At 36.7% G+C, this 25,839-nt stretch overlaps 1 protein-coding gene across 1 annotated transcript in view; it reads left to right on the forward strand.

Annotated features, from left to right (window-relative positions):
- The first annotated feature begins 3,999 nt into the window (after window positions 1–3,999).
- LRP6 (LDL receptor related protein 6) overlaps window positions 4,000–25,839 on the forward strand; it is a 113,986-nt gene continuing 92,146 nt past the window's right edge. The window contains exons 1-2 of the mRNA XM_011376031.2: window positions 4,000–4,542; window positions 25,329–25,722. Of these exons, the coding sequence (XP_011374333.1) occupies window positions 4,488–4,542; window positions 25,329–25,722 (449 nt within the window). The 5' untranslated portion in view covers window positions 4,000–4,487. The remainder of the gene's footprint in view (window positions 4,543–25,328; window positions 25,723–25,839) is intronic.

Genomic DNA, 25,839 nt, shown 5'->3' on the forward strand with positions numbered 1-25,839 from the left:
AAAAAAATTTTTATTATTAGTTTCAAGTGTACAGTACACTGGTTAGATAGTTGTAGGCATGTTTTTTGTTGTGTTTACTTCCCATTACAAACAATATAATAATAAATACCCATATGTACATATGTCCATAAAATTTTGTTTTTGTGGATAAATTCCAAGACGTGAGATTCTTTTTAAAAAGGCATGTATATTTTACTCATTGAAAGTAGATTGCTTTCCTCAAATGTTGATATAATGTATGGTCCCCTCGAAGACCTTTTGGGAAGTTATAAGTCACGATGGCCTCTTTTCAATGCTTCTCTTAGCAAACTTCTCCACAGCACACTGTATTTGTCATTACTGACCATGCCTCCTTGCGTGGTGGCACTCGAAACCAGTTTTCCACCTGCCTCATTTTGGTTTCTTTCCATAGCTTTTCTTCTGTTTGTTCCTAGATACTTGTATACCACATGGTTCTGCCATGGTTCACTTTTCTATTTACACTAAATCTCCATTCTCACTTTGGGCATGTTTATGGTTTCCAATGTGGTCTCGAGCTACCCTCTGCCCACCAATCACGTGACCAAAAAATGATTTCACCTGAATTAGAACAAGGTTTCCTTTCCTGAAGAAAGCTTACTGTCATTGTGCAGAAAATTGTGGTAATAACCATTCAATCACTATTCAATATTCGACAATGTGTCCCCTGGGTTGTGTGGTATATGAGCTCCACAATCATCACTGGTAGCTGTGTTTTCCATTCATCTCCTGAGTTCAAACTTCTATATTAAAACTGTCTACTGAATATCTCCAGCTGGATGTTTTATAGACACCACCAATTTAAAGACCCATTTTTTGACTTATCATCACCCCCTCTTGAAATACTCCTTATGCATTTCTTAGTAAATGAGACTCCCATTCACTGGGGTACATAACTTAGAAATCTGGAAATTCATCTTCTCTCCTCTCTCTCTCTCTCAATTCTCATCTGATAGATTACTAAGTCCTGCTGTTTTAATTTCATATTCCTGAAATCCATTATTTCTTTTTGGTCCCCAGTGCTGCTGTCCTCACAATCCTTTTTCATGGACTAAAAATAACTTCTCACTGGTCTTCCAAGTTTGTGCCTTGCCTCCCTTGTATTATCCACACTGCTGCTAGGGAACTAATTCAACATGTAAATCAGTGAGAAAAATCATTTATTGCCCATACTATCAAGAGGTTCAAATCTGAACTTCTTAGCATGACTTAATAAAACTATTATCCAATACCTACTTAATGGTCTTGACTCATTTTCTGATATTCTTTAAAACCAACCTGCGCTTCAGCTATATGGGTCTACTTTCAAATTGCTAACATGCCGAGAGGTCAATCATAATTCAGTGCCTTTGCACCTGCTATCCTTCTGCTTGGAATTTCTTGTCAGTCTTGCTGGCCCGACAAACTCCGACTTATATTTCAAGCCTCAGCTCTAGTGTTTTTTTCCTTTCTTTAAATTCTTCAGGCTTAACTGCTTCTGCACTTGAGTTTCTTGTTAATATGGTACATTCCTGCACCATAGCAATTTAACATTTAATTATTTATTTTATTAATCAGTATTTCCAAACTAGGTTGTAAGCTCCTTGAGGGTAGGGACTATGATTAATCTCATCTTTGTATATCCAACACTTAACACAGTGACTGGCATCGAATATTTAATAAGCACTTGAATGATGGGAAAACAAACTAGTTAAGTAATGAGAATAGTGTCCAAGCTAGGGCTTAAGCTTAAGACAGAGATTTTCACTTAAGTACCTTTAGAAATTTTGTAAAAAAATATAAAGTATTAAAGGAAATTTAAGAACATAAAAGTAAAGTAAATCTCATTTTATTTCACCATCCTAATGCTTGTTTTAGTGAATTTACTTTGTCTTTGCTCAGATATGATATATATATATTTATATATCTATATATGTGATAAATATGTAACATGTATATTTATGTGTATGTATTTATACTTCACATAGTTATAATTAAAAAATACATGTACTTTTACATGCTTTTAAGTTTACCTAACTATAAACATTTTCAACACTGTTGTGTAGTCCTCCAAATTATTATTTTTCAGCATTGTATCTCATCCCCTTAGATTGATAGCTACAGACTTAGGCTGTACTCAGTTTTCTATTATAAAAAGGAACAGATACCAGTTTTGTGGGATGTTTAAAGAAAAAGAATACAAAATCATCTTACTTATGCAAATAGGCCCATGTGACCACATTTTTAGGGTCCCTCCCTGGGCTCTGGAAGCTGCTTGGGAAAATGAGAGGTCCTGAAGTTTAAGTTTCATTAGCTTCATGGCTATCTACCTCCAATTATAAATAATTTTGCAACAAATATTTTGAGCATGTAATTTTTGTCTCTTTTCCATTATTTCCCAAGATACCAAGTTATTATGACACTATTCACCTTGAAGGAATTGAGAAAGGAAATTGTCATTTATTGAGCACCTATTATATATTGAACAGTTTACATGTATTATTTAATTTAATCCCTCTTACAAGCCCAAAGGAAGCATTATCCCCATTTTACAGAGGAGAAAACTGAGGTGCAGTGCATTTAAATATCATGCTCAAAGTAGAAATCTAGTAACGGTAGGGTTTGGATCCTCACCCAGATCTCATTCCAAAGTTCATGCCTTCATCACTGACAACACGATGTCTCCACAGCCTCAGTAGCTTCATAGTAATGCATACAGTAATGCATTCCCACAGGAAAAACCTGATTCTCAGTTATGTGTTTTGAGGAGTCCAGCATACAAAACTTGCAGGGCACTGACATGGTTTTTGGAATAAGGTAATTTAAATCAATGGTGGCTAGTCTTTCTCAGGAATTTAGGAGAATTTAGGAGAAAGTGATTTGGCTGTTTCTGCCTTTCTACTTGCTTACAGACATGCATTTAGGGTGCATTTCTTGGAAGGTGGAAAGTGAAGTTAGAAGTCCTGGCTTGGTTTTGGGTCCTGCTATTCAGTATTTGAGTAGCCTCGGGTAAGTCATTGAACTCCTCAGGTTCTCTTTTTCCTCCTCGGTGCAATGAGGCTGAGTAACAAAACCTGCCTTACCCCAGGGTAGTTTTGAATGTCAAATCTGATAATGTGTATGCAAGTACTTAGTGATCTCCAATACTACTGAGATACTAGTAACGTTGCTGGAGTAGCTCCACTTGACCATCCATGTGCCACCCGCTGGCAGAATGGACTTGACCGCTCCATTACTGGAGTGCCCTCCTAGACTTCAGCAGCCTAATTTCAGGGGGCCGTCTGGGCCACTGCTGTTGAATGCCCAGCGCAGCAGGAGCAGTAGAGGCTGGGCAAAATAAGACCGAGATTCTGGGGAATCCTTTTCTCCTTATGCTGAGGATTTATCACCAAAATATGCCAAACATTCATTATTAAACGCAACTTGTAAACTCCCCAACACAGTCCCGTCCGATTGTCCCATTGCTCTGTCTTAGGTGCTGACGCATTTATATTGGAATTTTATCTTCCAGTTTAGAAATTTTTAGGTCTGTAGGATTTAATTCGGGGGGAAGTCTGTAGTTCCGGGATGCCAGGAGAAAATAAACATCTCGGTTTGAGTTGGCGTTTGAACATCCTTCACCAGATTCACAGTTAAAGTTGGTGTTAAGTAGCATTGGTTTTTCCTTAAACAAATACTTAAACCAATTTCCAATCCTGAAGATTGAGCTCATCACCCCGTGTCAGAATCCGCGTGGTTCCCTAAGCGTGAGCCTGCAGCTCAGCCGCCTCCGGCCTGCCGCGCCCCCATAACCCCGGCCCAGGTGGCAGCCGGCGTAGACCCTCAACTCCACCTGGCTGGGCCAGTAGCAGCGGCACAAAGAGCGGAGAAGGCGGCGGCCCGGCCGAGCCGCAGAAAGTAGTCCCGGCCACGCCGGCACCAATGTTGTTCGATGTTGCTTCACGCCCTCCGCGGGGAGGGCCGGGAAAGAGTCCCGTTGGAATGTGCCGCCGGACGGCCTTTTCCCTACAGCTCTCTTCAGCTCCTCCCGCACATCTCCCGGGGTTTCCAAGCAGAGGTCCTGCGCGCACCCCTGCTTTCTTTCATAACTGCAGGGGAGGCGGCTCCAAGGGACGGGGCTCGACCGCGCGCAGGGAGATCTTCGCTGGGAGCCGTGGAGGTGGCAGACAGACTGTATCCCTGCGCCCCTGCGTGAGAGGAAGAGGCTGAATGAGGAGCTGCGCGGGGGAAGCGGCGCGCCGGGGGAGGAGACGGCGGGATGGAAGCAGACGCTGGCGTCGCGCGAACCCCGGCCAGAGCGGCGCGGTAGAGAGGGCGGCGGCGGCGGCGGCGCGCGTGGAGCCTTGACGTGCCCCTTTCTTTCTTCTCTCTCTGGAAAGCTGGGAAGCATGAACGTGCAGACCTGCCGCTGCGGCGGCCGCCCCGGCTCCTCGCCTACCCCTCTTGTGGCCGCCCCTCGCCGGTGAGAGAAGAGAACGCCAGAAGGGAAGATGGGGGCCGTCCTGAGGAGCCTCCTGGCCTGCAGTTTCTGCGTGCTCCTGAGAGGTGGGAAGAATGTGGGGGGGACAGTAAAGTTGGTGGGATTTGGGGGGGGAGAGGTGGCCTCGTTTTGTGTGTATCTGGGGGGAGGGGAGGGAGAGAGGGAGTAAAAGGGGAAGAGTGAGGAGAGGCCTGCTCGTGGGGAAGGAGAGAGAAAGGGGCCCGGGAGAAGGGGCTGTGCGCCCCGCCTGGCCACAATGCAGACCCCTGCCTAGGTTTCCTGACCTTATCTGGACAAATCAGAGCCTCGGTCAGGGCTGCTGGTCTTGGTAAAACCCTGGAGCCCCATGCTGTCGGAATGACTGAGGGTCTATGTGTCTCTCTTTGCCTGGAGTCATCAGAGAGAAGGATCTTTGTATCTATTTTGGCTTTTAAAATTTGAGCTCTAACGCTTTAACGTTGGTCTTGTCTCTCGAAGCTCCCACCTTTCCCGTGTCTCATAATTATGCGAACTTTTGGAGCCCTCTTACTATTTTTTCAGGCCTTGTTACAACTAATAATTGGCTTCCGTCGGAGATATAATGATCCTGAGTGAGAGCACAGTTGGAAAGTGACTCCGAGGTTATAGGTCGAGCAATTCAGCATTGGGAATCTTCTGAGCTTCAGCCCATAATAAAGTAGAAACCTTGCCCTTGTAACCCCTGGTGTTCAGGACTTGCCCCTATTTTCGGAGCATGCAAGTGTACAGTTGGCACTAACTAGGAAAGTCATCCTTGTGTGAAAAGGAGCCTGTCCTGGGACCTAAGTTATCATTTGCTGCGTTCCCCTGGGGACTGCTTGGCACTTTGGTGAATAACATAGGTTATTCTAGATAATTTACTCTGAGAATCCCATACATTCGATGGCCCTGTGGTTTTTTTGAATTGGCATGCAAAGCTGTCAAATACGCTGTGACTTTTATTTTGTGACAGTTCACTAAGGGTTGACTGGCCCGTAGGATTTCAACAGCTCTTCTCAAACTTATCAGCGGTGAAGTGGTGCTAAGTCTGATGCTATTGAGCATTTACCAGCAGAGGAATTTATGTCCTGATTGATGCAATGGCTTATAGCTTTGGTTTTGTTAAAAATTCTCACTTGTGTCCATGGTCGTCAGTTCTTTTCAGGTCTGGGACCTTATAAGACTGTGGAGCTTTTTAGCTATTGATTTAACAAGCTAAACTTGTTTAAGTCTCCAAAACTTATTGAAGTTTACAGAACGTGATAGTAACTAACAGTCCTGTGATGTAAATGAGCCAGGCGTGCCATTTCTGTGTGTATATATTTTGGATGAGTGTGAGTGACCTTTTTTTTTGATGAATTTTTTTTAACTCTTCTGCAAGATTATTATGCTTGCATGTTATATCTGCTTGTACTTAATAATTAGGACTCACTACGCATATACCACCAAGCTGTTTATCCATGTAAATCTCAGAAACATAACGCTCATTTAATTTTCTTGATAGAGGATTTAATGCAGTATTATGCACTTGAGAAGTTTAATAAGTGTATGTTTATTTTATTATAGTATACCCCCTGTTGATAGGGGGTTTTGCCATACCTGTGAGAAACAATTGTATTTAATAGAAGATCTATAGCTATATCTATATATTTAAGACAAAATTAATAGAATTAACAAATATGGGAGTCAGTTAATTGGTTAAAGTTTTGGGCAACTCTAAATTTGTAACCCAGGATGCTTCTGGTTCCCCAGTTGTATTTCTTGGAGAAGTGTGTGATGTAAATGCCATTTTATTTTAACTCCAAGTTTAAGCCTAGTGTTGGAATTAAGAGAAGTTGCACTTAAAGTAATATTTTGAAGTAGTTTTGTAACAAGACCTAAGAGTTAATACTTTAAATGGCCTCATATCCACTAGCAAACAAAATTTTCAAAAGTGGAGCTTTTATTTTAAATGTAACATAATAATGGTGGCCTTTGAATTTAACAGTACCTAACAGTGAGTACATACTATTTGAACTAAAACTGCCTTTGATGTGAAAGATTTTTATTCATAATTTAGATTTTCATTCTTTGATAATGTCATCCTCTCATATTAGTGACATTAGTTAACCTTGGGCTCCAAGGAGAAAAAATGTGATTAATTTTTTGCATTAAGGTCATTTTTCTTCACTGAAGAGTTGGTGCTTTAACATTGGGAAAATGGATTGATGCGAGTTTGAGACCTTTTGTCCCATAGATAGCCCTGTAAATCAATAGCTGAAAGTTGGAATAATGCTGTCGTTATCTAGGCTGCATCTCTCTCCATCTCTATCACTGGAGGACAAGGTCTAATGGAAGAATTGGAGATTTCAGTGCTAAAATCTTGGGTTTAAAGTCCATGCTACTTAATAAGTTTGTGTTTCTGGTCTAGTTTGTCAATTTCTCTGGGCCTCAGTTTCTTTACCTGTAAAACGTGAGTGGTAAGACAGCTCTAATATGCACGTTTATTGGGTATATCAAATGAAATGATGAATATGAAGTGAACTGCAAATATTTTTGTTACAATTTTTTTGTTTGTGGACATATCCTCAAATGCTGGGAATTTGAGATTTAATTTGTATAAGATTCATGAATTCTTAAATGTGGAAGAGATCTTGATCATTTTGGTCTGCTTCATTTGCAAGTGGGGAAAATCAGATTCAGAGAGATTGTAATGATCAATATCCTACAGCTCATTAGTGATAGAGTAGGGATTTATTGTTCATTCTTTTAGCAAATATATATGGAATACCTCCTGTATATCAGGCTCTGGGATAGTGGTGAGCAAAATAGACATAGTTGCTGTTATAATGGCTTCACAGTCTAGGTTGTCATCGTTACCATTCTCTTAGGTCCATCCAGGTACTGATTAGAAAAGATTATATCTCTGATTTTCTAGAGGAAATATTTTTATAAGAATATATGTTTTGGAATACAATCTATGTATAATCCGTAAATACTATGACCTGGCTTACTTTGAGGAGAGTTTTGTTGTTTGATAAAATTTTTTTGCTACTTAACCTTTTCTTTGTTACTTGTTTTGGTGGGGTGGTGGTAAATACTGTCAGAACAAGCCACTAGTGTTTCCCATCTTATCTTTTTTTATAGAAGTTACCCTTGGAAACTTTTTTTTTTAACTAGCAAGTATGACAAAGTCTTGGGGAGGTAGAATGAATTTTGGAATCAGGAGAATTAGATTCTGATTCTAAGTGCCATTAGCTAGCTGTGTGACCTTGGATAAGTCATTTAATCGCTGTACACCTTATTATCTTCATTAGGATAATGAATCCTTTCGGAGATTCATAATTCATGTTTACACATCAAGGACTCTGCAAGGTCCTGAGGTAGAAAGACCAATTTAAGCTTTGTTTAATCTATTTCCCAAACTTGATGACAAATTTTTTCATAAATCCTTTTAACATTCTGAAATTTTGTTCCAAGCAGCACACTTGGAAAGAATCCGAATTAGATAACCCTTTTGGCATTGGGTTGATTCATGTGAATTGGTATTCGATGACAGTTTCGTATACTGTAGTTGAATCTGATACTTTCATCCCTATTTATTTACTTGGCCTAAGGTTTGCTCATCTGGCTATGAAATAATTTGATTATGAAACTAAGGTTTCAGCTCATTGTTATAATCAGGCCTAACAGTGATTTCGGATGGTTCAATTTTTCAGTTTTTGTTTTTGCCGTAATTGGAGGTTTTTCCATTTGCGAACTGTGTTATTGTTTCCATATAGTTATACATGCTTCAGCTATCAGAAAGGATGCGTAGCCTTGGACAAGTTACTTAGTTTTAGTTTCCTTTCCAGTTAGATGGGGTGATACCTTACAAGATTTCTGTGGAAACTGATGAGATAATGTTTGCAAGAGGGTAGCACAGTCAGTAGTAGTCTTTGAATGATTGGTAGCTATGCTTATGGTGGCTCAATTAAAATAAATATTAATGCTTGGGAAAGACTAGTAAAACATTCAAGTCCAGGTACTATTTTAGGCAGTCAGTAGATTTAGGCCAGTAGTTTTTAACCGTTCTGACTCTTCTGCAACTGAAACAAAAGCTCCATGAAATAATTTGACTTCTGATATTTTCAGTTTTGTTTTATGTAAACAAGATGGCCACTATCTACTAAATTTATTTTTTCCTTCTAAAGGTTTATAACTTTAACCCAGTTTTAGGTGATCGTTATAAATAAGCTAGAGGATAAACAGTTCAGTTGATTGTGATACTTATTTAAGAGTTAAGTATGGATAAAATAATTTTATAAAAACATTTTGTCTAATTGAGAAATTTTATTATTTGTTTACAACAATTAAAATTATTCAATTGATGGACATCTCCCTGTAGAATGGGTTAATGATATACTGAGTTTCTGCATTGCATGTTTCACTATTCTTTGTATGAGAGTCCTTATGTATCTTCTGTAAAATGAGCTCATCTTAATGAATGGAACACTACTCCATGTGAATAACTTTGAAATTTAGTCAAATACATAGACTGGGCAACCTAAGAATAGAATATTTGTCCTTGAAATTATTCATTTAAAATATAATTCGTTGTAAATACAAGAACAACAGTGTTACTTGATATTATTAGCATGTGCTTTTGTTTCTCAAACCATTTGTGTTATCCTCACAGAAGGTTCAAGACATTCGAATGTAGGATTGGAAAATATTAAAATGTACCTGGGCTCTATTTGGTGAAAATTACTGGTACATCAGTGCTGTGATTCTGTTAGCTGTTATTTAACTTGCTAACTTGTGTTTCTGTGATACCTTGCATGGAATGGCCAAGAGATTGGGGATGTGAAGTGAAATCATATTTTTAGGCAAAAAAATATTAAGTGAATTTTTAAGTTATTAAATGATACTAGGCATAAAGTTATTAGGTTGTCAGTAAAAATAAAAATGCAGAGGTGAACATGATCAGCACTAGTCATATTTTTCAAGAAAATAGTTACAGATATTGGAAAACTATACCTTGTTATCAAATATGTATATTTGACCAGGAGGCCATTTTCTCTAATGGCCTTGGTTAGTCATCACTCTGTCATTTTTGGACCAAAACCATCAAGTACAGGATGTAAGGATAGGAGTCGTCTTTATTACCAGCCAGCTTTAAGGGAGGTGTAATTTATGTATATTCAGATATCCAATTTAATGATACTATATTTTGCAGATCTGAGAAAGCTAACAGCTGAACTTCATTAGCATGAACTCTTAGCTACACTTTATATGGTATTTATTTGTAACAGTTTCTTCATTTATGCCAGTAAAGACAACAGCTCTTTGTTAGATAAAAAGTGTTTCAAGAATAGATTTTTTTTCCTTATTATGGCCATGTACCAGAGCTTTGCACATATTGAGTATTCTAAAATTTACATTTAAAGCTATATGAAAAGATGCGTTTTTGTGATATTTATAGCCTTATTTAAAGTTTCATTTTGTGTTTTGTCTCAAATCATTTATTAGTTATGGTAAAGTTTTGAATTTATAACTACTACAGTTTTGGGTATTTTTTTAGCACAAATTAGGGAAAACTAATAATACTAATCAGGAATAAATCAGCATGTTTATAACTGAGGTCGAATTTGACATGTGGATTTTGTAATGTGTTTTTTGGTTAAGCTATAACTATTGCATTGATAATATGATTAATGTGCTCAAGTACTTTTTTTAACCCAGTTTTTAAAAAAGATATAATTCACATACCATAAAGTTTTTCATTTTAAAGTATCCAGTTTAGTATGTTTTAGTATATTCACAGGATTGTACAGCCATTACCACTGTCTAAGTATAGAATATTTTCATCACCTCAAAAAGAGACCCAGTGGCCCCTTAGCAGTCACTTCCTATTTCCCCTCCCCTCCCAATCTCTGGTAACCACTAATCTGCTTTCTGTCTCTATGGATTTACCTATTCTGCACATTTCATATAAATAGAATCATACCATATGTGGCCTTTTGTATCTGGCTTATTTCACTTAGCATAATGTTTTTAAGGTTCACATCGTGGCATGTATCAGTACTTCATTCACTTTTATGGCTGAATAATATTCCATTGTATGGATATATGAAGTACTTTTGAATGAGTGTGGGTTTGAATTTTGGAATCTTGCGAAATTATTTCTGGAACCTCTATTTTGAAATTATAGAAATAGACTTTTAAAAAAATCTAAGTTCCTGTTTTCTGCTGGAGAAACACTAGGTAGTTCACCAGCATATCATTTCTGTGTATTGATTTATGAATAGCCCTGTCTCAGTTAAACCTTTTACCAAATTCATATCTAGATTAATAGTATGGAAGGCATATTAAAAATTACCTAGCCCAACTTCTTTATTTTATGAGAAAGATGAATGACTAACTTAAGGCCAGATTGCTGTTCTAGACAGTGATTTTATATGCAGTGCTTTCTGTACCTAATTTTACCTGGGCCTTATTATGGTTTTGAAAATGATACCAATCACTTTTGATAGAGGAAAATAAGTGTCAGTGTATTTTGGAGGTTGCAAATAGATGGTTTGTCATAGCACTGTTAAATAAAAGCAAATCTGGATTTAGGTAAAGAGAGCCTTTATTCGAAAGGATTATTGCAATAGGAAGAATGCTCTTACTGCCAGATCTGCAGTCATTCTCAGAATCAAACATACTTCTTTTATACAGATGGGTAAGCAGGGCTAGCAGGAATTTTGTTGGAGTGTGGGCCAAGCGGGTAGAGGTGAGCAGATTGCATGATCAGGATAGTTTAATTGGAATTTTTTATTTCCTGTGGTTAACTTGAAATGAGCTGTTAAGAGAGAAAGTTCTACATGTACTTACTTAAACTTAGGGCAAGCCAAAGTTTAGAGAAGCCTGACTAAAGTTTGGTCAAGCCAAGTCATTGGATAAGTCATGGGTAATTGTGAGCATTTGGTCAGTCTCCCTTTGTTTAAAACAAAATTTGTCATTATTAGGGATATGTTTTAGTCAGCTCCAGTTGCTATAACAAAAATAGTATCGACTGGGTGGTTTATAAACAACAAAAATTTCTCACAGTTCTGGAAGCAGGAAGTTCAAGATCAGGGTGCCATATTAGATTCTGGTGAGGAACCTTCTGGGTTGCAGACTGCTGACTCTCTTTGTGTCTTCACAGAGAAAAGAGCAGAGAGAGGAAGCAAGCCCTGTCTTGACTCTTATAAGGGTACTAATTCCATTATTGAGGACTCTGTCCTCATGACCTCATCAAATCCTAAATAGCTCCCAAAGGCCCCACCTCCTAATACCATCACACGAGGTGAGGGCGGTAGATAGAGTTTCAACATAGGAATTTTGGGGTTCGAGGGGGAAGATACAAACATTTAGTCCATAATGGGATAAAATAAGAGTCATTATAAAGTTGGTCTCATTAGAGTTGGCCTGGTTATTTATGTAGGTGTAGGTAGGCCTTTTGACATTTGCTTTGCTGGAAGTTTTTATAAGGAATATTGGATTGGACCTTTAAAAGCCTCTTGAGGCAGGGAAGCTATGCCAAGAATTTATCATCAGGTTTCACTTGCAGTACCTGTAGATTTGGGTGAATTCCCAAGGATTCCAAAATATCCTAGGTTTTTGGCTCTGTCCAGAAGTGACCTTGCTTAGTTCACCTGTAAGGCTGGGAACTCTGTACCAGGTACCAGTTCAGTTTTCCTGAGAGACCTGTAAGCATGGGCTCTGTAAAGTTGATCATAGCTCATTAAAAGTGTCTGGTCATATTTGATTAAATGAGCATCACTTTCAAATATGGCATTACAGTCAAATTCTTGGTTGCATAACCAGTGTTTCCAACTAAGAGGACAGACACTTCCTGAACATATGTAAATAACTATGATGACATGAAAATATGAATACTCAGTAAGAATCTTTGAATTATGGAAGAGTCAAGGAGGAAAAAACCCAAATATTTCCATTTACAAAAGCATGATTTGCTTACATTGTTAACGAGTTAGAGATAGCTTAATAGAAAAGAGTTCCTTATATCCAAAAAACAAGGCATTAAGGAATCAGCTGTATTTTAAACAAAACCCATAATCATCCTTCATCAGTTTATTTTGTCCTGTGTAATTAATTCTTGTTCTGCTAGATCTTGGGTTAGCAGTTTCATTAATCCACTGCTTCTTCACTAGCTTTTTGGAAATCCTGACTCAGTGTGTTGGTATAGTCTCTAAGTTATTTAAATGATGCCATCAGAAGCTTGTGCCCAAGAGTACCTGGTACAGTCCTTTCTCTGCAGGCCATTTTCTGTTGTTAAAGACAAGCACTCTGGCCTATAGCTGCTATGCAGGCACTTTCAGAGGATCATCAGAGAAAACCAAAAAACATCTGTGGATGATAAAAGACTCAAAATGGTAGTGATTAATTTATCACTGATAATTTTAAAAGTGAAAAGATCCGATGAGAGTTTGTTATAAAAAATAATGAGCAGACAAGGAAGTTTCGTTTTTGTGACATTCAAACCAAAATCAAGTCGATCCAAAAGTTTAAGACAAAATATAATGATTAACCTTATTTTAAAGAAGAGTATGTTTGGAGTAAGTCTTAAACATCTGTATAATAAAATTCCATAAGTAAGTGGTGTGAATTCTCAGTTGAGAACCACTGGCTATCTAGACTATACTGTATTCAAATTAAAGAAGTCAAATTGCGACCAAGTTAAAAAAAATCATTAAAAATATAAAAAATATAACTGAAGTTATGACTTCTGACACTGTACTGTTGTCTAATATTAGGCAAAGCAGCACCAGGACTCTTGATAAATAGAAACATATCATGAACAGTGAGAGTATTGAGAAATTTCTAGGAACTAACAATTTCTGAAATAATCATATTAACATTTTACTCATACAGATTTAACCTAAGGAAGGTAAGCTTCTCTTCTGGATTGATAGTGCTTCCCAGGCAAATCATAAAATTGATCAAATAAACCCTTACGGAGCATTTTGGGAAATTTCAGACAGTTGTAGGTGCAAAAGACATCAAAAGTGAGACTTTGTTTATTTAATTATAGTAATGGCTAGCTTGATGATAGGGATACGTTCTGAGAAATGCATCGCTATGTGATTTTGTCATTGTACTAACATCATAATATGCACTTACTAAACCTAGATTGTATAGCCTACTATACACATAGGCTAAATGGTATAGCCTCTTGCTCCCAGGCTACAAGCCTGGACAGCATGTTACAGTACAAAACAACATGAGATTAGATCAAGCACAAGAGAAAATGATGCAATCAAGACACATGGTGAACATGTATGAGGGTGCTGCTGGTATAAAACAACATACAGTTTTACAGCAAACTTTTTTTTTTTAAGTGCAATCTAAAATAACAATAAAAAGTATAGTGTAGTAAATACATAAGCCAGTAACACTTGTTTTTTATCATTATGTAGTATTATGTTCTGAACATAATTGTATGTGCTATACTTTTATACAACTAGCAGCTCAGTAGATTTGTTTACACCGGCATCACCACAAACTTGTAAGCAGTGCTTGCATCATGATGTTGTGGTAGCCATGATGTCACTAGATGACAGGAATTTTTTAGCTTCATTATAATCTTACATGGTGCCACTATCATAGACATTCCGTTGTTGACCAGAATATTGTTATGTGGCATGTGACTATAGTCAAGACATGATAAAGTCAACATAAGCACAGGAAATTCTGACACAGAATCTTTTCTTTCTAGGGAAATTAGGAGGTAAAGAAAAACCTTTTATAACTTCTTTATTAAGAGCAGACGAATAACTCAAGAAAATTTTGTCATTTAAAAAAAAACCATATTGGTTTTGTATTGGGTTAATATCTGATACTAAAGTGCTTTTTGAAAATGTTACAAATCAGCTCATCAAATATTAGCTGGCTTTGACCACAACAAATACAATTCTCTTTTCATGAAATATTTATAACTTCCTATATCCATTCAGGTTTTGTCCTACATATTCCTCTTTCTCATTCTGGAACAATTAGTCATTTTACATTAGGACTGTTTTTTCTGAATAAAAACACATCCTGCATTCTTCTCATAGCATTGTTCCTTTCACTATTTCTCTTAGAAGAGTTTGATTTACATATAAGATTATAACATAATTACATTAACTATTGTTTTACAGAGAAAACTACGAAGTGGATAATTGTGAACTATCACATGCCAGTAGTAGACTGGCAGAGCTTATGAGTATACATTTTACAGCTTATTTATAGCCACATACTTCTTGAAAGTATAACTTCTCAATGTGGCAAAATGAAAATGTCCATTAATAGACTCAAATATATGTAGCTTTTTGGTACCATAAAAATAAGAGGCAAAAAAATGTGTATTATTGAGTGCTTCAGTATTCTCTTACTTTGAAATTACCTAGATATTTAATAAATATCCATGAATTAACTTAGCATAAGTGTAAGGTTTTAAGTTACTAAAAGATATCTTTAAGCTGCTTTATAATTACTGTTGAAATAAAATTCATCAGAGTTATGATTCAACTTGGCTAAATAAAAATATAGCTGTAATGCAGTTTATTCTATCAGTAAACCTTACAGGTCTAGGAAGAACATATTCAAGTAGAATAAAAATATGCTTGTGTTATACTTAATGCTGATAAACGACACAGATGTTTTATTAAACCAACACTATTGAACTAGTCTTATTTGCCAAAGATTTTCTTAAACGTATGTTAACTTGGATTCTTAAAACATTTGGGTTAGTGTCTATAAAAATACTTTTGAAAGTATAAGAAGTTTAATTTCTTTAATCGCTGGAAATTCTGGGAATATTTAATTTATAATGAGATCTCGAAGTCAGAACAGAACTCTTATTAGGGATATTATAGTCCAAAATTATAATTGGTAGTACTATCTGGAGGTAAGAAGATATTTTATATACATAACATACATACACATATACTTATGAAGACAGACAAACAGACACATAAAGAGCTGATAGCTTGAAATTTACAACTCACTGGTGGTTTATATAAAAAAGCTAGTTCTTGACCTTCCTTTAACTTTATATTTTTTACTGTGATTATGTTTTTCTGCTCAGGCATTACAAGAACTGAAGTATCCCCAACAATATTTGCAGGAGAGACATTTAAGATTTTCTTTGCCCTGATTTATAATCTAATGGAGGTCGTGAACTAAATTTTGGGTGAGGGAACAGAGAGAGACCAGGGGCTGTCTGGGTGTCTCTGAAGCTCATCTGAGTGGAAAAAAGTTTCAGCTTCTTTCCAATTTGTATTTTTAACCCCAAGTCCCATAGCCCCACATTAGTCCCTAGTGGAGAAAAGGGAGCCTTAAAGCTCAAGTGACTACAGGGAGATGAGGAGTTAGAGTGGGAAAGGAAAGGTCTTATAGGTGAATAGAGAGGGACGAAGGAGACTAGGGTATTAAAGGAGGATTAAGGATTCAAGGGAGTTGAAGGGAAGGTCATGGGTAGTAAAAAGGAAGAAGAGAAGAGGGTGATGGGAAAGGAGAAGTTTTAGGTGAGTCAGTTTGCGGAGCTCCTAAGTTTCCTAAGGAGGACATTGAAATTCTAAATTGTCTTTAGTAAAATTTTGCCACTTTTGAAGATACTGAATGGAATTAGTTTGTAATAGTGAGTGAAACGTGCAGTCAGTGGAAGAAGAAGAGGGAGGGCACCCAAGAGAGAGTTACCTATGGGATTAGATAATTAAATCAGACATAAGGTGGGAAAGAGTATTTTCTTGTGAGGAGTCAAGGGAAAATAGAAGAGTTCTTAGGAATTGCTGAGAATGTTTCCGCTCAAGAATTAGGGTGTGATTCTTTACTCAAAGAGCCAAAGAAAAAATTTATTTCCTTGAAAATATCAAAGTAACTACCATATTGCCCCAGACAAAATGTCTGGAGCACTGTTTCGAGAGTCGAACTCAAGGAAATATCTCTGAATCTCTGAACAGGAAAGGAGTTTAAATCACTTACAAAGTGTCATTATTGAGGTGGAGATGGGTACTTAGGTGAAGTACAATCTTCGTCATGTTACCATACCAATAGGAAATAAAAATAAATCCTTAGGCAGGGACAGACTTTATTTGAAAAGTCAATCACAATAAGGAGAAATCTCTGATCACAAGGTAATGCAGGTATTTCAAAATCATAAGAGGTTTTTCTCTTTAGTAGAAGTGAACAGTGACAGCAGGAACTTTGTGGGAGAGTGGGATAAGCATGATGACATGATAAGGACATTTTAACAGGAGATGTCTTTTTCTGCGGTCAGCTGATGCTCAGAATGAGTCCTTAAAAGGATTAACAATTCTTCATTGGTTTGCTTAAGCTTAGAGCTAACCAGAGTTTAGAGGTCTGTGCAAAAGAGAGAAGCCTGATTAAACTTTGGTCAAGCCAATTCAATGGGTAAGTGATGGGCATTTGTGAGCACTTGGCCAGTACTTAGTGTAAAATCCTTTTGGGTTTATTAAAAATGTATTTTTAGATCAGGTTCTGGAAAATTTCTTTTAAATATTACCATATTACTGTTATGCAGTGAACTGTGCTAGGGATTGGGGATAAAATTATTTGTAAGATATGGCTTCTGTTCCCGAGGGGTGGAGATCCTAGTTGAAGTAGGAAATATACTTTTAAAAATGCTAATGCAAAAGTAAAGACCCTAATGGCTCAAAGAAGTAAAGCTGAGGAAAGATTGGAAAGATTCATGGAATAGATAAAATTTGAATCTGGCCTTGAAGAAGTTGATTGCTGGTATAATGAGAGAAAGGTATGGAGTGGACAGGAAAATGAATACACGGTGATGATGGAATATGATATGCTCACAGTTGATGTGTTCAGAACCAGTTTGTGTGATGCAGAGACTATAATAGGTAGAGTCATAGCTACAGGTCACCTGGTAGAGGCCTATTGAGGCTTTTTAAGTAAAGGCAATCAGAAAGCTTTCTGAGTTGGATAAAGTAGAACTGTTAGAAGTAGAAAAGGGAAAGGAAAATTTTGAGGTCAATTTATTAGGGTAGTTTAGGGGTAAGGTCATGAAGGTCAAGAATAGGATAGTGATTCTAAAAATGGAAAAGAAGAGGCAGACTTAAGGACATGCTAAAGAAGAATCAATGAGACAGTAATTGGCAGACTGGGGGAAAAGGGAGGTGTTAAAAACTGCTCCAAGGCAGAGCAGTAAGATGAGGAAAATTGTGGTATCATTGACTTGAAGGTTTTTTTGTTTTTTGTTTTTTTTTGGTGTGGGGAGGAGATTAATTTAATGGCAGGAAGAGATAGCCAACAGGAAGTTATAGGTGCAGAACTGAAGGTTAGTCTGGAGATGATGATTTGAAATGGAGTTGAATGGAGTTGCTTGTTGACCTGGCAAACATGAATAATTTTCTATATTCTCTTATTTGGGTAACAACAGAGAATCTTGGAGATATCTATATTTGGGAAATAGGAGGAAGATTTGAAACTAAGAGACAAAGTATGACCAGTAAAACAAGAATAACAGTATAGCGTAAGGAAAATTTTCTACATAGGGAGGGGTGTGGCCAACATATCCATATTGAGTGCTGAAAGGTTAAAAATGAGAATTGAAGTGATGTCAGAAACATAGCGGAGTGAGAGATGTCCCTGGATATCTCCCCTTGAAACAATAAGAAACCGAACATATAAAACTCAACAAAAAACACTCAACCTGCACACAAGCATGTTTGAGCGAGGGATATGCGAATAAGAGCTACCACAGGTCAGAACCATGGGAGTCCTGTGGTAGACTGGGAGAAACAAAGAAGTTGCCTCTCGGAGCTGGAGCTCCCTGCAGGAGGACGGGGAGGGGAGAAGGTGCCATGGGTTTTCCGAATGCCCTGCCTGAATGAGCTGTGAGCTCCACACAGTAGCAGTGCCCAGTGATCAGGGCAGAAAGCAGAGAAGTGGGGATGGCAGAGAAGCAACAGTTGATTGTTACCAGCTGTGGGTGCAAAAACTTGAGGCTGAGCCACAGCTCCCATCCCCCAACCCAGATGGCACCTCCCCTCATAGCTTCCAAGACCCAACACTGCGGAGCCCCGGGGGAATCTGAGCAAATGCTGCCGAAACTGTCACTAAAACTGACATGAACTTAGACTGAGGGTAGCGAGTGTGATTGAATGTTTAAGAAAAAGAAGGCATTGTTAAGACTTTATAGTAAAGCAGGGATCCAAGAGACTTAGACGCCACCTACTGGAAACCAAAAGAAAAATGCCTTTTTAGCAACAGGCTAAAGAGAGACCTTTATATAATAAATCTTTCTGGGAAAAAAGTAGAATCCACTTTCATTAATGCCCAGGCGGAGAAATTTCCATTAAACACCATGAACAACCAAGGCGACAAGGCAGCTCAGAAAGAGAAAAATCTCCAGAAAATAAAGACAGAAATATGTGACTTAAATGACAGAATTCAAGATGGTACTTCTGGAAAAAATGAGATCTAAAATAATTCATATCAACAATTCCAGGAATTGAAAAACAACTAGATCAACAGAATGAGTTTTTAGCAAGGAGATTGAAACCCTCAAAAAGAACCAAATAGAACTTCTGGAGATAAAAAACACACTTCAAGAGTTGAAAAATGAAATAGCAAGCTTGGGAAATAGAGTCGATCAAATGGAGGAAAAGATCAGTGATATCGAAGATAGAAATCTAGAAATAAATCAAGAGGAAGAAGAGAGAAACTGAAGAATGAAAAATAATGAAAGAAATACAAGAACTAGCTGATACCATCAGGAAAGGAAACATAAGAATGATGGGCATTCTCAAAGGGGAGGAAAAGGAGCAGGTATTAGAAAGCATTTTCAGACAAATAGTTGATGAGGATTTCCCAAATCTAAGGAAAGAACTGGAGCTTAAAATTCAAGAAGTCAACAGAACACTACTATCTCAACTCAAAAAGGTCTCCAAGACACATTGTATTAAAATGATCAAAAACCAATGGCAGAGAATTCTCAGGGCAGCCAGGGAAAAGAAGACGGTAACCTATAAACGAAAACCCATTAGATTATTGTCAGACTTTTCAGCACAAATATTAGAAGCCAGAAAGGTGTGGAATCAAATAGTTAAACTAACAAATGAAAGGAACTACCAGCCAAGAATAATGTATCCAGCAAAGCTCTCCTTTAGATATGAAGGAGCAATAAAGACCTTTCCAGACATACAAAAATTGAGGGAATTTTTCACTACGAGGCCTGCATTACAGGAAATACTGAAAGGGGTCAGCTCATCTAAAACAAAATGACAATACATAAAAAGTGACATTACAAAAAATACATAACTATGAGTAAGGCGACTAGAGGGCAGATAGAAGCAGAGGAGTGCTACTCTTATTAAGAACAAGGCATTATAAGCTTAAACAATAAGAAGAGATTTGCTGTTGCAGGATAGTAATGAACATTCAGCATGCATAGGGACAGATTGAGACAACAATGACTGAAAAGGGGGAGGATTCAAAGATCCAGATCCAGATCCACAAAGAGGAATAGAGAGAAGGCACACACAGAAGAAAATAAATGGACTAATATATATATTACATATATTGTATATATTCTCTACATATACATAATAGTAATACATGCCAAAGATTCAAAACAAGTATATAACATAAAACAAGAAAGACCAGAGGGGAAATCCACAAAACCCAACCAAAATAAAAAAAACCCAGAAACACAAGGACGAGGAAGCAATGGAAACAGCAAGCTACCAGAAAACAAAAGATAAAATGGCTATAGGAAAACCTTGTATTTCAGTAATCACCCTAAATGTAAATGGACTGAACTCACCAATAAAAAGGCACAGAATTGCACATTGGATCAGAACACAAAACCCAACTGTATGCTGCCTCCAGGAGACACATCTCAGCCCCAAAGACAAATATAGACTCAAAGTGAAAGGGTAGAAAATGGCATTTCAAGCAAATGGCATTCAGAGAAAAGTGGGAGTAGCGGTACTAATATCAGACAAAATAGACTTCAAAATAAAAAAGATAAAAACAGATACTGAGGGACACTTCATAATGATAAAGGGAATCAGGCACCAAGAAGACGTAACACTTATTAATATCTATGCTCCCATTCAGGGAGCCCCGAAATGTATAAAGCAATTACTAACAACTAAAGAGAGAAACAGACCAAAACACTATCATAATAGGGGACCTAAATACTCCACTGTTGGATATGGACAGATCATCCAAACAGAAAATCAATAAGGAAATAACATCCTCAAATGACACATTAGACCAGCTGGACATAATTGACATTTACAGAGCCTTTCATCCCAAAACAGCTGCTTATACATTCTTCTCTAGTGCACATGGAACATTCTCAAGGATCGACCATTTACTGGGACACAGAGATAGCCTCAACAAATATAAGAGGGTCAAAATCATACCAGTCATATTCTCTGATCGTAATGCTTCGAAGCTGGAGATCAACTCTAAGAAGAAAGCGGGAAGAATCACAAATACATGGAGATTAAATAACATGCTACTGAAGAATGGGTCAGAGAAGGAATAAGAGGTCAAGAGATACATAGAAACGAATGATAATGATAGTACAACATATCAAAACTTTTGGGACACGCAAAAGTGGTCATAAGAGGAAAGTTCATATCATTACAGGCCTATCTCAGAAAATAAGAATGAGCCCAAATAAACATCTTAATGCTTCATCTTAAAAAACTAGAAAAGGAAGAACAAAGGAAGCCTAAAATCAGCAGAAGGAAAGAAATAATCCAAATTTAGTGCAGAATTAAATGAATTTGAAAACAAAAAACACAATAGAAAAAAATAAATGCAACAAAGAGCTGGTTCTTTGAGAAGTTTAATAAAATTGACAAATCCTGGTCTAGACTCACTAAAGAAAAAAGAGAAAGGACACAAACAAAATCAAGGATGAAAGAGAAGAAATGATGACACACCACAGAATCATACAAGAATACTATGAAAAAGTATATAACACCAAATTTAATAACCTAGAAGAAATGAACCATTACTAAGATAAAACCTTCCTAGACTAAATCAAGAAGTGGAGAATCTAAATGGACCAAGTCAGTATGGAAATTGAAATAATCATAAAAAACCTACCAAAAAGTAAAAGTCCAGGACCAGATGGCTTTACCAGTGAGTTCTACCAAAAATTCAAAGAAGATTTAATACTCATTCTTCTCGAACTCTTCCAAAACACTGAAGAGGAGGTAATACTTCCTAACTCGTTTTATGAGGCCAATATTACCCTTATGCCAAAACCTGGTAAAGATAACACAAAAAAAGAAAACTACAGACCAATATCTCTCATGAACACAGATGTAAAAATCCTAAATAAGATACTAGCTAACTGAATACAGCAGCATATTAAAAAGATTATACACCACGCTCAAGTGGGCTTCATCTCAAAGGCACAGGGATGGTGCAACATACGCATATTGGTTCATGTGATACACCACATAAATTAAAAAATAAGAATCATATGATCATATATCAATAGATGCAGAGAAAGTCTTCGACAAGATACAGCATCCATTTATGATCAAAACACTTAACAAAATTGGTATAGAAGGAAGGTACCTTAATAAAGGCCATATATGACAAATCCTCAGCCAACATCATACTTAATGGTGAAAGACTAAAAACCTGCTCTCTAAGATTAGGAGCAAGACAAGGCTGTCCACTATCGCCACTGTTATTCAAAATAACATTGGAGGTCCTAGCAAGTGCAGTCAGGCAAGAGAAAGATATAAAAGGCATCCAAATAGGAAATTAAGAAGTCAGACTGTCATTATTTGCAGATGACATGATTCTCTATATAGAAAATCCTAAAGACTCCACAAGAACACTACTCGAAACAATAAGCAAATACAGTAAAGTTTCTGGATACAAAGTCAATGTTCAAAATCCCAGTGTTCAAAGTTCCTATACTCTAATAATGAATTGTCAGAAAAATAATTGGAAAAAAATTACTTTTGTAATTGCAATAAAAAGAATAAAATACCTAGGAATAAATCTAACGAAAGATGTGAAGGACCTACATAATGAAAACTACAAGAACCTGTTAAAAGAAATTGAAGATACACAGAAATGGAAAGATATTTTGTGTTCTTGGATTGGAAGAATCAATGTAGTTAAAATGACCTTATTACTCAAAGCATTATACAGATTTAATGCAATCCCCATCAAAATCTCATCTGCATTCTTTAAAGAAATAGAGCAAAAAAAATCATCCGATTGGAATGGAAGCACAAAAGACGCCGAATCACCAAAGTCAGCCTTAGGAAAAAAGAACAAGGCTGAAAGTATCACTCTTACTGACTTCAAATTATACTACAAAGTGACAGTAATCAAAACGACATGGTATTTGCAGAAAACCGGACACAGGGACCAGTGGAACAGAATCGAGAGTCCAGAAGTAAACCCATATTTATATAGACAAATGATTTTTGACAAAAATGCCAAAAACACAGTGGAGAAAGGAATGCCTTTTCAATAAGTGGTGCTGGGAAAACTAGAAAGCTGCCTGCAAAAAAATGAAACTAGATTGTCTATCACCACACACCATAATTAACTCAAAGTGGATTAAATACCCGAATATAAGACCTGAAATAATAAATTGCATAGAAGAAAACATAGGAACTAAACTCATGGACCTTGGACTTAAAGGGGATTTTATGAATTTGACTGCAAAGGCAAGTGAAGTAAAAGCAAAAATAAATGATTGGGACTACATCAAACTAAAAAGCTTCTGCACAGCAAAAGAAACCATCAACAAGGTAAAGAGACAACCATCTGAATGGGAAAATATATTTGCAAGCAACGCCTCTGATAAGGACCTAATATCCAAAATGTACAAAGAACTATACAATTCAATAACAACAACAAAACAATCTAATTAAAAAATGGGCAGAGGACCTGAACAGACACTTCTCCCAAGAAGACATACAGATAACAAATAGACACATGAAAAGATGCTCAACATCACTAGCTTTTATGGAAATGCAAATCAAAACCACAGTGAGATAAGATAATGCAGTGGACAGACAGTATGGGGACTGATTATATCAGTGTGATGTGTGATGGCCCAAAATAAGTTAAAAGTGAATCTGAGAGGGAAGTTGATTTTGCTAATAACAGCAGTAAATACACAGAATAAGCAGAAAGGATTCTTAGTTGCTTTTAATGAAAGCTGTCATTTGTTTTTGACTAAGAAAGTTAGATTTAAGCTTAGAAGAGAAGTTCATGTTTATTTTACTTACAGATGAAAATAGTAGACTTCATAACTGTTTGGCAGACAGTCCATAAATTGACTTAAATGTCACTTTTTTGAGCATCTTTAGTTTTTGAAATTATTTTCTTAGAAAAGAGGGAGTGGTCGCTTTTAAATGGTACCTGATCTTGGCTTTGGATGACACATTTTAAAACCTTCAAAACTTAAGTGTGAGAGAATATTATGTAGAATATTGCGTCCTAACTCTGGTCTTGTTTTTGCTACCTCATTTATGTTCTTCATCTTAGCCTGTGCTATATGACCACTTGTCTTAAGAGTAAATAAAACTAAAAGTTTAATTTTTAGTCACACTAGCCATTTTCTAAGTGCTTCATAGCCGTATATGGCCAGAGACTACTTTATCTCATAGTGGAGAGAACATTTCTGTCATCACAGAAAGGTCTGTTGGATAGTGATACTCTAGATCATTAATTACTGTTGATACCAGAAAAGTAAATGTCTGAAACTTGGAACAGATAGTTTAAAATAACCAAAACCATAGAATTTATACTACTTCAGGCCTAATAGCTTCAGCTTTCTACATAGTTAAATATATCTTGAAGATAGGCTCTATATTTAGTTTTGGTATTAGGTGTTATTCAAAGGTCATTCTAATAATAACATAAAAGAGAATAAAACAGTTCTGTTAAGAACTATCTCTACCAGACTGTTTATTTAACTGCTTGCTTAAAGTATAAATTGAACATATTTAAAGTATAAAATTTAGTAAGTTTTGACATGTATACATCTCTCGAACCATCATCATAGTCAGTATAATGTAGCTATCACCCATAAGTTTTCTCATGTCCATTTATTATCCCTGCCTCCTATTCTTTTTCACTCTCTCCTCCACCTCTAGACAACCACCGATCTTTTGCTTTCTGCCATAATAGATTAATTTGAGTTTTCTAAAATTTTATATAAATGGGATCATGCATCATATAGTCTTTTTTTGTCTGCCTTCTTTCACGCTACATAATTATTTTGAGATCCACCAATATTACATGTACAAATTCATTTTTTTAATTGTATTAATATATCAGAATTTAGTCATCCATTAGTTTGTTGATGACATTTGGGTTGATTCCAGTTTGTGTTATTACAAATAAGCTGCTTTGAACATTTATGTACTGGTCTAGGTATTTAAATATGCTTTTATTTCTTTTGAGTAAATACCTTGGCATGATATGGCTGGATCACATGATAGTTTGTATGTTTAACCTTTTAAGAAACTGCCAAACTTTCCAAAGTGACTGCATCATTTTACATCTTCCCCAGTAGAGTGTGAGTGTTGTACTGGCTCCATATCCTTGCCAATTCTTAGTATGGCCAAGCTTCTAAATTTTATCTGACGGATATTTTAACAAGAAAAGACTGTCCTGGTAGAATTAATTTCCTCTCTTGCAACTTTTTGTATTCAAAATGCTACAATCAAATATTTGATTTGTGAAACGATTTCAAGACAGTCTTCCATAGATTTACTCTTATTTTGATAGTATTTGTTCACTAATGCTGATTTGAAACTCAGTTTGTAAGAACCAATACATTTCCTTACATTTACTTATATATTTTTCTTTTTTGTTCTAGCGGCCCCTTTGCTGCTTTATGCAAACAGACGGGACTTACGATTGGTTGATGCTACAAATGGCAAAGAGAATGCTACGATTGTAGTTGGAGGCTTGGAGGATGCAGCTGCAGTGGACTTTGTGTTTGGTCATGGCTTGATATACTGGAGTGATGTCAGCGAAGAAGCCATTAAACGAACAGAGTTTAACAAAACTGAGAGTGTACAGAATGTTGTTGTTTCCGGATTATTGTCACCCGATGGGTTGGCATGTGATTGGCTTGGAGAAAAGTTATACTGGACAGATTCTGAAACTAATCGGATTGAAGTTTCTAATTTAGATGGATCTTTACGAAAAGTTTTATTTTGGCAAGAGTTGGATCAACCGAGAGCTGTTGCCTTAGATCCTTCAAGTGGGTAAGTTTTGTGTAATGTATGAAAGATACTGCATCTCCTCCTCCTGGTTTCTCTCCACTAGCATAGACACCTCTCACCCCCAAGAGAAAAGAAAGATCAAAATCATATTTCATATTC

The sequence above is a fragment of the Pteropus vampyrus genome, unplaced genomic scaffold (genome assembly GCF_000151845.1).
Source record: "Pteropus vampyrus isolate Shadow unplaced genomic scaffold, Pvam_2.0 Scaffold283, whole genome shotgun sequence".
NCBI lineage: Eukaryota > Metazoa > Chordata > Mammalia > Chiroptera > Pteropodidae > Pteropus > Pteropus vampyrus.